Source organism: Sturnira hondurensis, unplaced genomic scaffold (assembly GCF_014824575.4).
Source record: "Sturnira hondurensis isolate 20B ecotype Veracruz unplaced genomic scaffold, ASM1482457v3 Scaffold0013931, whole genome shotgun sequence".
Lineage (NCBI taxonomy): Eukaryota > Metazoa > Chordata > Mammalia > Chiroptera > Phyllostomidae > Sturnira > Sturnira hondurensis.
Genome location: NW_028086562.1, coordinates 4506570 through 4521719, shown reverse-complemented (window position 1 = coordinate 4521719; position 15150 = coordinate 4506570). Strand labels below are relative to the sequence as shown.

General features: G+C 62.5%; 2 protein-coding genes across 8 annotated transcripts; one reads left to right on the top strand and one right to left on the bottom strand.

The window, feature by feature from the left end:
- The first annotated feature begins 3 nt into the window (after positions 1 to 3).
- On the top strand, positions 4 to 3725 carry PUSL1 (pseudouridine synthase like 1). 5 transcript variants are annotated; one of them, XM_037062245.1, is made up of 8 exons: positions 4 to 393; positions 1043 to 1100; positions 1233 to 1420; positions 1569 to 1718; positions 1812 to 1982; positions 2805 to 2859; positions 3226 to 3258; positions 3290 to 3725. In XM_037062245.1, exons 1-8 carry the CDS (start codon positions 383 to 385, stop codon positions 3563 to 3565), a joined length of 942 nt encoding a protein of 313 aa, XP_036918140.1. In that variant the 5' UTR covers positions 4 to 382; the 3' UTR covers positions 3566 to 3725. The 5 variants fall into 5 exon arrangements, with proteins under 5 accessions (XP_036918140.1, XP_036918138.1, XP_036918142.1 ...); XM_037062243.1 differs by lacking the exon at positions 4 to 393 and adding an exon at positions 687 to 813; XM_037062247.1 differs by lacking the exon at positions 4 to 393 and adding an exon at positions 687 to 813 and having other exon boundaries at positions 3226 to 3422.
- Positions 3723 to 15060, bottom strand: INTS11 (integrator complex subunit 11). 3 transcript variants are annotated; one of them, XM_037062239.1, is made up of 17 exons: positions 14894 to 15060; positions 11673 to 11770; positions 11169 to 11242; positions 9559 to 9787; positions 7461 to 7559; positions 7347 to 7381; positions 6962 to 7100; positions 6468 to 6532; positions 6021 to 6210; positions 5579 to 5662; positions 5131 to 5220; positions 4891 to 5053; positions 4665 to 4772; positions 4532 to 4593; positions 4311 to 4453; positions 4104 to 4233; positions 3723 to 3983 (listed from the first exon to the last, which is right to left on the bottom strand). In XM_037062239.1, the coding sequence occupies exons 1-17, from the start codon at positions 14919 to 14921 to the stop codon at positions 3909 to 3911; spliced, it is 1812 nt and encodes a 603-aa protein (XP_036918134.1). In that variant the 5' UTR covers positions 14922 to 15060; the 3' UTR covers positions 3723 to 3908. The 3 variants fall into 3 exon arrangements, with proteins under 3 accessions (XP_036918134.1, XP_036918135.1, XP_036918137.1); XM_037062240.1 differs by lacking the exons at positions 11169 to 11242; positions 11673 to 11770; positions 14894 to 15060 and adding an exon at positions 10895 to 11007 and having other exon boundaries at positions 9559 to 9696; XM_037062242.1 differs by lacking the exons at positions 11169 to 11242; positions 11673 to 11770; positions 14894 to 15060 and adding an exon at positions 10895 to 10983.
- Positions 15061 to 15150: the final 90 nt, after the last annotated feature.

The window sequence follows — 15150 nt, the reverse complement described above, 5'->3', positions numbered from 1 at the left end:
CGCCGGGGAGCGTCGCCAAAGTCCTCAGAGTGTGCGCGCCGCGCGCTGTCACCGCCGGGGAGCGTCGCCAAAGTCTACCACCCGTGGGCGCCGCCCGCTGTCAACGCAGGGGAGCGTCGCCAAACGCCCCTCCCTGCGGCCGCGGGCACGCCTAGCTCAGCCTTGATGCCTCAAGGTTCCACCTCCCTTCTTTCCTGGGCCACTCCAGATCGGGAAGGTGGGCGGGCTCTGCAACAGTGGGGTGTCTGGAGCCGTCGGGTGGGCCGCGGGGCGGGGGCAGAGTACGGGCTCCGCCCTCTCTGGCGATCCAACCGTTGCGCAATTAAAGGCGTTTGCAAAACCTTCTAGGCCGGAACGTGGCAGTAGGACACGATCCGCCAGGATGCGGAGCGAGTGAGTGGGTGGGCAGATGGGTGAATGAGTGCACGCACGAGGGGTCGTTCAGGTCAGGCGCCGTTGTGAGAGCGTCTCCCGGGACGCTGCGGTTCAAATCGTGCCTACGCTCTCCGCAGTGGCTAGCACTTTGCACCCACTCCCTAAATCTGACCCCGCCTTTGCTGCCCCCGCCCCCGGCGGCACGGGATGGGAAGTGGAGGGCTGCAGGGGCGTGGTTAACGCAAAGGCGCAGACGCGAAAGCAACGGGGGCGTGGCCAGCTGCGTGCGCGCGCGCGCGCGCAGAGCCCACGTGCGGTCCCCGGCTCCAGTGGATGCTTCTGTGTTCCGTCCAGCCGCGCCATGGGTTCCGGCCTGCCTGTGGGTTCGGTGCGGGCGCGCTACCTCGTGTATTTCCAGTACTTGGGCACCGACTTTAAGTATGTCCCTCGGACCTCTTTTCGTGCTTGCGACCCCTACGCACAGTGCGGTGCCGCGGGAAGCACCGGAGCTGGTCCCCGAGGACTGCTGGCGCTTGAGGAAAGGGCGGGATCCGCCTGTCCGGCCTTGGGCCTGGACAACAGGGATGAATGGCCCCTTTGGCCGCATTGGGTGGGGCCAGGGAGGGGCGGTATCCGCCCACTGACCTGCGCCCGCCTCTGCCCACAGCGGGGTCGCGGCTGTCAGGGGTGCCCAGCGCGCCGCCGGGGTCCAGAACTACCTGGAGGTGAGCTCTGCCGGCCTGTCGCCTGGAATAGAGGAGGGCGAGCCCCGGGAGGGGCAAATGGGAGCGCCTGTGGGAGCAGGGGGTCTTCGCCCCACGCTGCCCGCCCCGCCCTCAGTGGCTCTGTCCCTGTAGGAGGCTGCGGAGGGGCTGAAATCAGTCCTGCCAGTGAAGTTCACCATCTCCAGCCGCACGGATGCTGGAGTCCACGCCCTGAGCAACGCAGCGCACCTGGACATCCAGCGCCGCTCAGGCCAGCCACCCTTTTCCCCCGAGGTCCTGACGCAGGCCCTCAACACCCACCTGAGGCACCCCGCCATCCGGTGAGCAGCCTCTTCTCTAACCCCCTGGAGGTGAAGGTCAGGAAGGACTTGATGTCTGTGCAGTACTTTTTGGGGTCAGTAGGTGAGGTACCAAGGGGTCACGTGTGTGTGGAGTCATTCCTCTGGTGGCCCTACCTTGATTCCACAGGGTCCTGAAGGCCTTCCGTGTGCCCAGTGACTTCCATGCCCGCTACTCCGCCACATCCAGGACATACCTGTATCGCCTGGCCACTGGCTGCCCCCAGTATGACCAGCTGTCTGTGTTTGAACGGAATCGATGCTGGGCACTGCGGGCAGAGTGAGTGTGGGCTGGGTGACAGTGAAGGGCAGGGTGGGAGCTTGCCAGGGCCACCAAGCTGGCCACTCCCTCATCACTGGCCTGGCTCTGCAGCTGCTTGGATGTGGTTGCCATGCAGGAGGCTGCCCACCACCTCCTGGGGACACACGACTTCAGCGCCTTCCAGTCAGCCGGCAGCCCGTCCTCCAGCTCAGTGCGCACACTGCGCCGAGCTTCAGTGTCCCCTGGCCCAGCCAGCCCCTTTGTCCTCCCCCAGGAGAGCAGGTGAGGAGAGTCGGCCCCGCACGCCAGTCTGCAGGCTGTGGGGGCTGGGCGGGATTCAGGCACCTTCTCGGGTGAGGGCGGGGCAGAGGCATCAGCATCATGTCCTGGGCACAAGCTGAGGGGACACCAGTTGGACGGTGCCCATGAACCTGCAGTTGCCCTCCCCCCAGCTGGGGAACAGAAGACGGAGAAAGCTGTCCTTCTCTGTCCAGAGCTCCCTGCTTGTTGGACAGATCTTGGAAGCCACTGAAAAGGTCATGTGGACCAGTGGTTCCAGCCACAGGGCAGCCGCCGACTTCCAGAGCGGGGTGTCAAACTCATTCTCCCGGGGGCCACATCAGCCTCATGGTTTCTTTCAAGGGGCCGAATGTAATTTCAACTCCTTAGCAGTTAAGGAACAGTTACATTTATACAGTCTTAAAATTACTTTGACCCTTTGAAGGCAACCTTGAGGTTGATGTGGCCCCCAGTGAAAATGAATTTGACATCCCTGTTCTAGAGCCTTCCTAATTTGGGCCAAAACTAAAGGGAGGCACTTCTGCAGTCAACCTTGGACTCCTTGCCAAAGAGCTCGACTGGAGGCTTGGGTCTAGTAATGAGCTGCCCCAGAGCTAGGACCAGGACCTTAACGGTTCAGCCCGAGGACCCCACCCCCAGGAAGGCCCTGCTGTCCCTCCCTCTCACCCAATAGGGGTTTGGTTTCCCTGAAGGGGTGGGCACCGGCCAACAGTCTTCTCAGGCCCCCACCCTGCCTTTCCTTTGGGATCAAACTGGGCTGGGACTGCCCTGTGGCCTGGATGTCACAGGTGCCCATGTCTCTAGGAGGTTACGGTTCTGGAGCCTGGAGTTTGAAAGCCAGTCTTTCCTGTACAGACAGGTGGGCTCTGTTCTGGGCCCCTGGGGGGTGGGGAGCAGGGGGAAGACTCGGGCCTCGGTGGCAGTCTTGGCCTTGGGTTGCAGGTGCGGAGGATGACAGCGATCCTGGTGGCCGTGGGGCTGGGGACTTTGACGCCTGCGCAGGTGAAGGCGATTCTTGAGAGCCGGGATCCCCTAGGAAGGCACCAGACACATGTGGCCCCAGCCCATGGCTTGTTCCTGAAGTCAGTGCTATACAGGGACCTTGAGGACTGGGGTGAGAAGAGGTGGCCTGGGAAGGCCCCTGCTTGTACCCTCTGATGGACCCCCACTCCAGGCTAGGTCCTTGCTGGAGCCCTGGCGTCACAGCCCTCACTTATCATTCTAGCAGCTGGGAGTCCAGCCTGTGCCCAGCAGGAATGCCAGGGCCCACCAGCCAGGGCGGCCTGAAGACTTCAGGCCAGAGACCAGTGGCCCAAAGGCAAGTAGCCTGGGGTGAGGTGCCTGTGTCCCTCAGGCCCAAGTTCCCCAAGGGGCAGACGGTGGGCCCTGAAAGCGAGCAGGGGCTCCCCCGCCCCCAGGTTGACCTAGAATCCATCTATAGGTCCTGCTTCCAGCAGTCCCAAAGCTTCTGGCCCCATGTGGTCTGCAGGGCCCATAGCACTGAAGCCAGAGATGACCTCCAGGTGCCCAGCCAGGGTCAGGGCATGCCTGGCTCACTAGGCTAGGCCACTGGACCCTGCCCAGCTCTGCACACCCATGCCCTGTTGTCAGGCTGGGGCAGGGGCAGGGGACAGGTGTGAGCACCCGAGTGGGAGCATGCCTTCGGTTCCATCTTCACTGGAGATGAACATCCCAGCCCAGAAGTAGAAATAAAATGTGAAGAGGTCTCCAAGGGTTATTTATTTTTTCCACCAAAATTGGCCACTTGGCAGACATGTGATACTGGTGTTGTCCCCACAGATGAAGGCCACTGTGAGCTGGGGCTACACACGCAGAGGGAAGACCAGGGCTCAGACTGTGTCCTAGAGCGCAAGTCTGGTCCCTCTGGCTGGGCAGCCTGTGGTGGCATCAGCTGCCTCCGCTGGGGGCTGGGGGCAGACCCTTCTTGAGCAGGGACGTGAGGTAGCTGCCCAGCTCTTCATCCTGCATTGAAACAGAGACTGTTGCCCCAACCTACCCCACCCAGGCAGCTCAGGGCGAGGGGGTGACCCCACTCATCCTGGCCACTGTCCACTACAGGGCGGTGGGGGTCCTGCCACACACCTGGTAGGTCCAGGAGACAAGCAGCACCTTAGTGCCTGGGTCCTCTGAGTGGGCAGCAGCCTGGATGAGGATGGACTCCACAGTCACTGACCCGTCAGGGAGGTGCTGTACGCAGTGGTCCTTCAGGAGGCTGCAGGGACGCGCGGTGAGACCCCACCTCAGGCCCCGCTGCGCCCGCCCCAAGGGCCGGAAAGGAACAGCACCCACCCTTTCAGGTGGCTGTAGACACGCATGGCGGTCTCCTGCTCCTTCCGTGTGTCGTGCAGGTGCACACGGCAGGTAAAGCGCAGCTGGTGCTCAGCCAGGCCCAGCTCCTTGAGGGCCTGCTCTGAAGACACCAGCCGGAAGTTCTGCGGAGCAGGGCAGGGGCCGGTCAGGGAGTGTGGGAGCCCCACCCCCACCCCACCCCCGTGACGGCATGCACTCACGCTGTCCTTCATGATGAGGGTGCCATGCAGGAGCCGGGGCTTTTTGGCATCAGGGAGCAGCCCTTCAGAGAGGAGCCGGGGTCAGAGCAGTCAGAGGGGGCTGCCCAGCCCCACCCGGCCCCACCTCACGTACCCTGTGCCATCTCCCGCTTCAGCAGCCCCAGGGAGATGCCCACGGGGATGCTGGGACTCGTGGGCAGCGTCACTGTCTCGCCGTTGGCTGGCATGTAGCAGCTGACCCCTGGGCCAAGAGACAGACAGTGTCGGCAAGGCTGCCGGCCCTGCCTCGCCGACCCCATGGAAGGGCCCTCTCCTCCCAGCCCTGCACCGGCCCCACCCCCACCACCCAGGCTGCCTACGGAACTCCTGCTCGATCTTCTGCTTCAGGAACTCCATCTTCTTGGCCTCGCCGTGCACCAGCAGCACACTTTCGGGCTCCGCCTGGCCCACCAGCTGCATGATGCCCTTGGCATCCGCGTGGGCGCTGAAGGACATGTACTCCACCTGCATCCGGACCTCCAGCTGTGGCGGCACAGTGCACAGGGGCCATCACTACCCACCCCAGAGGGGCTGAGGAGCTGGGGGAGGGTGGGACTCACCACCTGCCGCCCCTCCATCTCCAGCTTGCGCTGCCCACTGAGGATCTTGTGGCCCACGGTGCCCTGTACGCAGTAGCCGGGCATGATGACCTGCAGGGCAGAAAGGGACAGAGCTGGTGGCCACTTGCGTGGCTTCCACCCCCTGCCCCAGGGCTTCCTCTTGGGACACCCCAACCTCCCCTTTCTGCTCCTCTGAATCCCACCCCCTTCCCCTTGCCAGTCCCCTGCAGGCCCAAGCCTGAGTATTGTGCCCCCTGCCTAGGAGGAAGCCCTGACTGGCACCAACTGGCAGGAACACAGAGACAGCCTGACTGCCTGGGTCCAACACCAACCAGGTCCCAGGTGCTCTCCTGATAGCGGCAGTGTCTCCAGGCCAGGGAACCCCTGGCTGTCCTCTGCCCAACCTCACAGGCCCTGCAAGGAGTGGTTCTGGGGCCCGCACCCTCACCATGTTCTTCTCGTTCCCTGCCCACTTCCGGAAGATCTGCAGGGACTGCCCAGCGTGCAGCATCCCCGGTGTGGCAAACACGACCTGGCAGGCGGGGTGGGGGTGGGGTCAGGGCAGCCCGGGGTCAGGGCAGTCCGGGCCCAGGCCACACCTGCAGGAGAACCGGGCTCACAGCAGGCCAGGGCCCCTCCCCGCTTTCCAAGTCTCCCGCTGCACCCCCACCACACCCCCTCCCACCCTGTCAGCATCTTACCCCCACCCCTGCACAGGCGCACTCCACTCCCCGGGGGGCGGGGGGGGGGGACGACACTCCTCGGACACGAGGGAAGAACGCATGTGCGGACACCAGGCGAGGGCCTGGGCCCCGCCCTCAGAGGCGCACCTGGGCTGCAGCCAGCGCAGACAGCCCAGGCCTCCCCTCCCCTCCCTGCCAGGGCCTCACCATCGGACCCGGGTTGTCAGCAAAGGCTCGGTCGAAGGCCTTGATGTGCTTGAACTCGAACATGTTCCTCTGGACAAAGGTCTTCCGGATCTTCTGGTTGGTCCAGGTGATGAAGAGCTTGTAGTAGTGGTTGGCCTTCTCTGTCAGCCCCGTGGAGAAGTAGATGGGCGCCTTCAGGTTCATGCGCTCCCTGTGGACAGTGCGGGGGCCGCCGTGGAGGAGCCGTGGGGTGGGCCTGGCCGTGTCCTCCCCCACGCCCGTGGCCCAGATTGAGGCCAGGGCCCTCAGCCTGCTCCCTCCTGTAAGCCTGGGGCTGACGTGTACGGAGGACAGTGCCCATGCACCATCACAGGCCCCCGGGCCCGAGTGGTGCCCACGTGGCCACGCACCCCAGTCTCTCCTGCCCACTCAGGCAGAGCTCCCAGAAGCCGCCCTAGTCACACCTACCAGAAGGTCTCCAGCAGAATGCAGAGCTCCTGAGCACGGCCCAGTGCAAACACAGGGATGAGCACCTGTGGGGGGCATCGAGGCTGGTGTTGGGGGAGCCCCTGGCCACACTGCCCCCCAGGTCAAGCCCACATCAAAGAATAGTGGGCGGCAGCTGTGCCGAGTGACCACCTTCTCAGGCAGCAGCTGCTGTGAAGACCAGCCTTGCTGGCAGCTCTTAACGGCCACAGGCCTATCCACTGAGAGGTCTCGGCCAGGCCTCCCTGAGAGCTGGAGGCCCCACCCCTGCTCCATCTCCACTCCTGCCTCCAGCCTCAGTCTATCCAGATGGGACCCTGGTGGGCGCTCCAGCCAGCCCCGTACTGGGACCTGAGACACAAGGGGAGTCAGCACCGATGAGGGCCGGAGAGTGCTCCTCTTCCGAAGGCTCAGCAAGCCGCCTCCCTGCACCCCTCCCTGCATGGCCCAGAGCCCCGCTCCAGCCCCATCAATACCTTCCCACCACGCTCCACAGTCTCGTGGACCTTCTTCAGGAAGTCCCGCTCCCGGCAGCGCTTGGAGTCTCGGATGGTTGTGGCGTACGTGGACTCGGTGATCAGCAGGGTGGGCCGGCACTTGTCGATCCAAGCGGCCCTGGAACAGAGTGGGCGTGGGGCAGAGTGCTGTGGCAGAGCACACAGCTTCGAGGCTTTCTGGGCCAGCCCAGCCACTCCACACAGCTCCGGCAACACCCGAGGGCAGACAAGGCTGAGGCTCTGCCTCCCACGGGGTACGCAGGGTCGGTACTCAAGCCCCCGACCCATCCAGAAGGCTCAGTGCACTCTGGGGCAGGGGGCGAGGCTCCACGGGACGGAGCCAGCAAAGACCTCGGCAACTCACCCCAGGTGCCGGTCCGGGGTCATGTTGTAATCGCCCTGCGGAGGAGCAGCGTTAGGGAAGGTGCCTCTGGTCCCCACCCAGGAGGCCCTCCAGCACCCAAGGGCCTCCACTCACTGTGTAGACCACCGACTCCGAGCCCACTTTGATCTGGAACATGGCCGCCCCCAGCACGTGGCCTGCATAGTAGGCCTTGATCTGTAGTTCCTCATCCACCTGGCGGGGGGGGGGGAGGGGGGTTGGTCAGCACGGCCAGCGGGGCAGGACACAGGTTGATGACATTATTCTAAGCTCCCCCTCGCCCTGTCTGCCACAGATGACGTCCCGTTTACAAGCAGAAGCAACTCAGCGAGGGGTGGGAGAGAAGAGGGAGAACAGCCTGGAGGGATGGGTGCAGGGCGGTCACGTGAGTAGTGCCCCCCCCCCCAGAGGTGAGAACCCACAGGGTGAAGGATGTGGGCAAACAACCAGCAACTATTTTCAAAGAGTGGAAGTCCTAAAACCATGAACTATAATACCCTGAATTAAGAATTCAGTGGAGAACGTTAAGGGCACATGAAACACAACCAGGAAATGGCAGTGACCTGAAAAGCAGGTGCAGCACAAAACACAGGACAGGGCGGCAGAGGTCCGGGGGGCCAACGCCTGACCCTCTGCGGAGAGCCCCAGGTTGCAGGGCCGGAGCCTGGTGAGAGAGCCCGCTGCAGCTCCCGGGGCCCAGACACCCTCTTGGGTGTATTCAGAGCACTGAGAGGGAGTCACTGCCGACCTGAGACTCTGCACCTGATGGAAAAGGCCTCCCCGAGGGGGCGGGGTTGGCTCGGTGGCAGACAAGTGTAAGCTGAGGTCCAGCCCCCGCAGGTCCACGCTGGAGTTTGTCAGGCGGAAGGTGAACTGCCCCAGACAAGAAGTGAGGACCCCGGCAGACAGCAGCAGGAGTGGAGAGGGACACGTGGCTGTCCTGCCGGGCTCACAGCGACCGGGGGAGCCAACACAGAAACAGCAGCCCGTGTCTCAGACGGGGGTGCAGGGGCAGCGCACTAAAGGGGCCTCAAACACTGAGAGCCCCGCACCTCAGATTTCTGCGGTCACGATGCAGCTGGCAGCCTCTGCCACTCAAACCACAAGAGCATGTCACTCCTGACCAAGGGAAAGGGGAATTTTAGAATTTTTAGAAGATTTTCATAATTTCCTTTTAGAGAGAGGGGAAGGGAAAGAGAGTGAGAAGGAAAGAAACAACTGTCGGTTGCCTCTGGCACGCCCCCAACCGGAACCTGGCCTGCAGCCCAGGTGTGTGACCTGACCAGGAGTCCACTGAGCCATACCAGGCAGGGTGAGAAACAGAATTTTTTATTTTTTTATTTTATTTTATGTTTTTAAAGATTTTATCTATTTATCTTTAGAGGGGAAGGGAAGGAGAGAAGGAGAGAAACATCAATGCACGGTTGCCTCTCGTGAGTCCCCTGCTGGGACCTGGCCTGCAACCCAGGCACGTGCCCTGACTGGGAATCGAACCGCAATTGTGTGGTTCGCAGGCCCACGCTCAATCCACTGAGCCACACCAGCCAGGGTAGAAATAGAACTTTTAAAAAATCAACCCAAAATGGGAAATTAAGGAATAAAAACATGTGGAGCAGGACAGTTACAGGAAGTGAATGGAGACAGCCAAGGCCAGGTGACCTGGTGAAACGCGGAATCCACAGGACAGGGACCTTGGCTGGGCTCGGAGCCCCGACCCCACACGCCACCTGAAAGAGCCACATTTGTGTGACACAGAGGCTGAAAGCCAGGAGATGGAGCAGACGCCGTGCACACTTGGCCAAGGTGGGGCGGGTGGGAATGGGGTCAAGTGCCAGCAGGAGGAAGAGCCTCAGAACAACGAGCAAGCGAGTCACATGGACAGGAGACTCCACCAGGATGAGACGACCCAGACGTGCAGGTACCTGGCCACGTGTGACACGCACAGGCGAACCCGGGTCTCTGACGCAGGTCACCCAGTGGGCCGCCCCGTCCTGGCCGGCACACAGCCTTGCCGAGATGGGCCAGCCCAGCAGCACCACCCAGTCTCCACTGCCACAGCAGGCACACCACCATACCCAGACGGCACGAAGGTCCCGCCAGCCTGTCCCTCTCTGCACCACGCCCCCCAAAGACTGGTCCCAGCCGGCGTGCTGCCACCCAGCAGCACTGACAGAGCTGGGCTGGAGGGCCTGACCTGCACGGTCTGGTGGAGGTGGACAGCCACCACCTTCTTCATGCAGTCCTTGATCATCTGGGAGGTGAAGAAGTTGGCCTCGCCCTTCTTGTCCACGGCGATCTTGCGGTAGTCCTCCAGCAGGATGGGGCAGATGGCCTGGGTGGGATGCGTCATGTAGATGGGCCCGTCGTAACCCACCATCTCGCTGAAGTAGGGCAGCGCCCCGCAGTGGTCCAGGTGGAAGTGGCTGGGGGCGCAGCAGGGTCAGCCAGCCCTGCGCCAGCCCGGCCCCTCCACACCGGCACGCGATTCGGGCCTCACCACCCACCGCCTGCCCGCCCACTGAATGCTCCGTGGCCCCCACGCTGCAGTGAGGACTGCGCAGACAGACAGAAACAGCCGTCTTCCTGGACCTCACAGCCTAAACACCCAGTTTAGCAAGAAGCAAGTGAACAGTTGAAATGAGTATCCGACAGGTGACCTGTTCCTTGAAAACACAGAAAGCACCTACAGGGACAGTGTGCCAGGGGTTGCCATCTTTGGTGGGTCACTGAGAAGACCCCATGGCTTGTGGACCGAGGCAGGAAGATGGGACAGAGCAGAACGAGGCCTGGAGCAATGCTGGGCAGTGGGCTCAGCGGTTGTGTTGCCCACAGCTGACAGAGAGACGGGGCCGAGTCCTCGTCTTAGAAGGAAGGGGTGGGGCCACGGGAGCCTCGGCAGCTGAAGGTGGGCCGCAGCACATGGCAGCTCCAGCTGCAGCTGGGGCGCCCGCAGGAGGCTGCTGTGGTCATGCAGGCCATGTGAAGGCCGGATCCCCACACGGCCTACGACTGGCAGTGGGGCCCAAGGGGGCGAGGGGGCCATCTGGCCAGGTGGGGGGACCTGGGCGCCACGGGCAGGATGTACAGGGCCTTCTGGGAAGGCCTTTGGTGACCAAGGACTGGGAGAAGGTGGGGGCAGTCACTGCTGCAGACAGGCCCACATAGCCTGCCGTCTGGAGACAAGACGCAGCCTGACCGGTCTGAGGAACCTGGGCTCTCATTCGGATGTGGCAGGCAAAGCACTCCCTGCCCCTCCCCCACAGGTGGCACTGCAGCCCCCCCCCCCCCCCCCAGGATCAGCCATGCACACCTGTGAACACACACAAAGGTCCAGCATGGCACTGGTAGGGGGTGGGGCGAGCCACAAAGGCTACTGGGAACAGAGCCCAGGCCAGGGACACCCCACAGCCTGCAGCTTCCACAAGCCCAGCGCGGCTCTCCTAGGCCCCGGAAGGCCCCGGAAGGCCCCGGAAGCAGGGTGGCTCAAGCTGGCGCAGCGCCAGCACCTGCAGCCCTGGGACAGGGCTCACCTGATTATGACGCAGTCCAGGAAGTCCGTCAGCCGGCCGTTGCGTGTGATGTAGGAGAAGTCTGGAAAGCGCCTCTGAGAAGTTGAGAGAGAGCATCAGGGCGCAGTGGCTGCCCAGGTCCCCNCTACTGGGAACAGAGCCCAGGCCAGGGACACCCCACAGCCTGCAGCTTCCACAAGCCCAGCGAGGCTCTCCTAGGCCCCGGAAGGCCCCGGAAGCAGGGTGGCTCAAGCTGGCGCAGCGCCGGCACCTGCAGCCCTGGGACAGGGCTCACCTGATTATGACGCAGTCCAGGAAGTCCGTCAGCCGGCCGTTGCGTGTGATGTAGGAGAAGTCTGGAAAGCGCCTCTGAGAAGTTGAGAGAGAGCATCAGGGCGCAGTGGCTGCCCAGGTCCCCAGGAGATGGGAGGGACAGCCAGCACGCCAGCTACCTCCGTCCGGAGGCTGCCCTGGGTCTGCTGACTGCTCGCAGCCCCAAGGGCACAGGAGGGGGTCAGAATCCAGAACCAGTAACCCAGCCCAGCCTGGCCCACATAACCCTGCAGACACCCACGAGCCCCTCCATACAGACCCCGCCTCCCATGAGGGGCACCCCGCCTGTCCCGTGAGGGTGGGCGCTTCCCAGGAATGCTGTGCTGATGCCCCACTGACACCCCACCCTGCCCCATTCCACAGGTGGGAGCCAGAGGCTCTGAGTCCTGCACCATCCATGAGGAGCAGGCTGGGTGGCACCCCACTGCCCCCTGGGTGCCTCCAGGCAGCCTGCCCACGGGCTCACGTCATCGTTGAAGCCCATGTGCATCCCGCAGTCCAGCATGACATTCTTGCCCCCGATGGAGACCAGGATGCAGCTGCGGCCCACGTCCTGGCCGGCCCCTGCAGGGACAGCAAGGGAGGTGCTGCCACACCCTTCACCCCTCCCCCATACCCCACCCCCAAGGCCAAGGCCCAGCTGCTTGCCCCAGGCCCCCACTGGGCACTCTAGGCCCCTGGCCCCACAGAGCCCTCAGTGGGCTGGGAAACAAGCCAGTGGCTGCTGTGCGACAACATGGGAGGCAAGAACGTCGCCACCTCTGTAAGCAGACAGGAAAGAACATGCACAGGGAGGGAACGACGCGCTGAGTCCACCAAGTGAGTTCTGGCCTGAGCGCCCTGCCCCACTGTGCCTCCAGCACCAGGGTCAGATGGAGGAAGGTTGCAGCCCACCCGCTGTGACCTGCCCGTGCCCTCCAAGACCCAGGGCTGAGGACCAGGTGCCAGGCTGTAGTTCCAGCACCCACAGAGAAAGGCTGGCATTCTGCAGGCCCCACCCCCAGAACCTACCCCCCAAGAGGTGGCAGGCACCTCCTTGTGGTGCCACCAAAGGTGCCCCATGTGGCTTCAGGGGAAACACGCCCCAGCTGCCCAGCAATGACCAACTACAGTGACGGACCCGAACCCAAGTTTCAGCCACATTCCTGACAGCCACACAGTGTCCAGCTGCTGCAGCCCCAGCAGGGTCCAACCTGGCCACCTCCTATGACCACCTGGGGTCTCCTCGGGGTGCCAGATGGCAGCAAATGGCCTGCTTTCCCCCTTGAACCCTCTGAGCCTCCCCCTGCCAGCCACCTGCCCCTCTGCTGGCACCGCACACTCCAGGGTGACCAGGCCACACCCAGAATGGGATGGGGGCTGGTCCTCGAGAAGCTTGCTGCCCATGACAATGGCAGAAGACTGCTGAGAGCTTTGCCTCAGGCAGCTGGGCCACAGGGGAGGCCTGGTGGTCTCCCACGGGCCTGCTCCCGTCCCCACCAGCACGTGCCTCCCATGGGCAGGGTCACGGCCGTCTGCTCCCTGCTGCACCCCCAGTTCTGAAGCCAAACCAGCTCAGGGGTCTCCAGGTGCATGGGCAAAGGAGGGCCACCCTTTTTTTTAAAGACTTTATTTATTTTTATAGAAAAGAGAAGGAAAGGGAGAACAAGAGGAAGAGAAACATCAGTGTGGTTGCTTCTCATGAACCCCCTACTGGGAACCTGGTCTGCAACCCAGGCCTGCGCCCTGACTGGGAATCGAACTGGTAACCCTTTGGTTCACAGGCCGGCACTCAGTCCACTGAGCCACACCAGCCAGGGTGGGCCAACCTTTTTTAAAGTCGACATGAAGGATGTGAAGCCCCATAAGTTGTGAGAACAATCCCCGCCACGCACATGGCTCCTAGCGTGGGGCCAGGGGTAGCCTTCTGGATCCCTGAACCCAGCTCTTAGGCACTGGCCGCCTACCCCCAGCAGAAACCACCACAACCTCAGGGAGCAAAGACAGTGGCTCGAGCTGGGCTGGAGACGTGTCGGTCAGACTCCAGGGCAGACAGGAGGGCCAGGGCTCAGGAGGAGGCCAAGGAGGCACCCTGTCTGCAGGAGCTCGTGTTCCAGGGCAAGGAAGCAGATGACGACTGTGCAGGCAAGACACACTGAGTGTACCAGCTGGAGATGAGCGCCAGGGAGGCAGGAAGGAGGCAGAGAAACATCCACAACCGTGACGGGCTTACAGCTTCCAAGCAGGATGGAGAGGGATGGCAGCGGGAGGCAGGTGCGCAAAGGCCCTGTGGCCAAAGTGACTTAGGAGACTCTGTAACCGGCCCAGGTGACCGGGAAGCCCACACAGCAGAAACTGGCAAAGGAAGACAGCGAAGGAGTTCTGCTTCGGTGGTACTGAGGCTGGGTGACCCTGCGGGCACACCCAGGGGCAGCCCTGGATAATGGGAACAGGAAAAAAGACTGTTCGAGGAAAGTAGGTGTTGGGGAAAAAGCCAAATGGAGAAAAGGGCTGGAAGGAGAGTTGGGTGCTGCAGTGGCCCCGGGGGGGTGGAGGGGGCACAGCAGCCAGAGGGAAGCCTGTGAGGAGAAACATGACAGGCCGTGGGCATGACCACTGTAAGGTGGGCTGGGACATGGGCTCTGACCCAGCAAGGCCAGGGGCGTTCGCGGTGTAGCTGTCACCAGCTCAGCGACCCCACTTGGGGGCGGGTGAGCTATTGGAGAAAAGCTCCCACCATGAGGAAGACAGGAAGACACACCAGGCACCTGTATGGGAAGATGCTCCCAACACACAGCCCTGTGAGGAGGCAGGAGCTGGAACAGCACAGGGAGTGTGTGCAGGAAAAACTCCCAGAGAAATAGAGGGTGGCCGCCAAACCGGCAACCCACGTTGTTTCTGGGACCTTGGATTCTGAGTGATCTTTCCTTCCTCGAACTGTTCTGGACTGTTCAGCCCTTTTTTCTTAAAGATTTATTTATTTAAATTTAGAGGAGAAGGGAAGGAGAGAGGAGAGCAATATCAATGTATGGTTGCCTCTCGTGAGTCCCCTACTGGGAACTGGCCCGCAACCCAGGCATGTGCCCTGACTGGGAATCGAACCGCGATCGTGTGGTTTGTTCAGCCTTTTAAAAGTTGCACAGCCGTGGCCGCTGTGGGTCAGTGGATTGAGTGCAGGCCTACGAGCCAAAAGATCGTGGTTCGGTTCCCGGTCAGGGCACATGCCTGGGTTGCGGGCCAGTTCCCAGTAGGGGACGCAGGAGAGGCAACCATACATTGATATTTCTCTCCCTCTCTCCTTCCCTTCCCCTCTATAGATAAATAAATAAAATATTTTTTTTTAAAAAGTTGCACGTGTGTGTTTTTCCCAAGAGCAAAACTTTTTTTTTTTTTTTTTGCAGAGATCAGGGAAACCGCGGGGTGAGCTGAGGTCGGACGGCCAGGCTGGGTGGGTGGGAGGCTGCAGGGGACCGTGGTGCGAGTCACGAGGAGGGGGAAGGAAGCAGAGGCCGGGCGGGATGGGGGCAAGAGACTGCAGCCTCGGTCCACGTGCTAAGCGACGAAATTGTGGTGGCGGCCGCGCCCAGAGCCCGCTGCAGGCGATCTCGCTTCAGGTCGCTGTTAGGAAAACCGGAGACAAAGCACAGAAGCGACCTGGACGCAACCCCAAGGCCATCCCCCGGCGGCAGCCCAGCGCTCCCCACTCACCTAGGGGTGTGACCCTGATCTCCGGCATCCTGCGCCGGCTCACTCCCAGGCACCGTGGCCTCTGCGTTCCCTGACCCGCCTCGCACACCGTCGCGGGACCAGACCCAGGGCCCAAACGGCACGCGAGATCACCTCGCGGTAACTCACTACGCAAGCGCAGACCCAACGGCGGCAGCATCCGGTGAGCTCGCCGGAAACGTGGGCTGCAGATCTGGTCTCTGGATTGGGCAGCGGTCAACCAATCCCGAGCGGCCCGG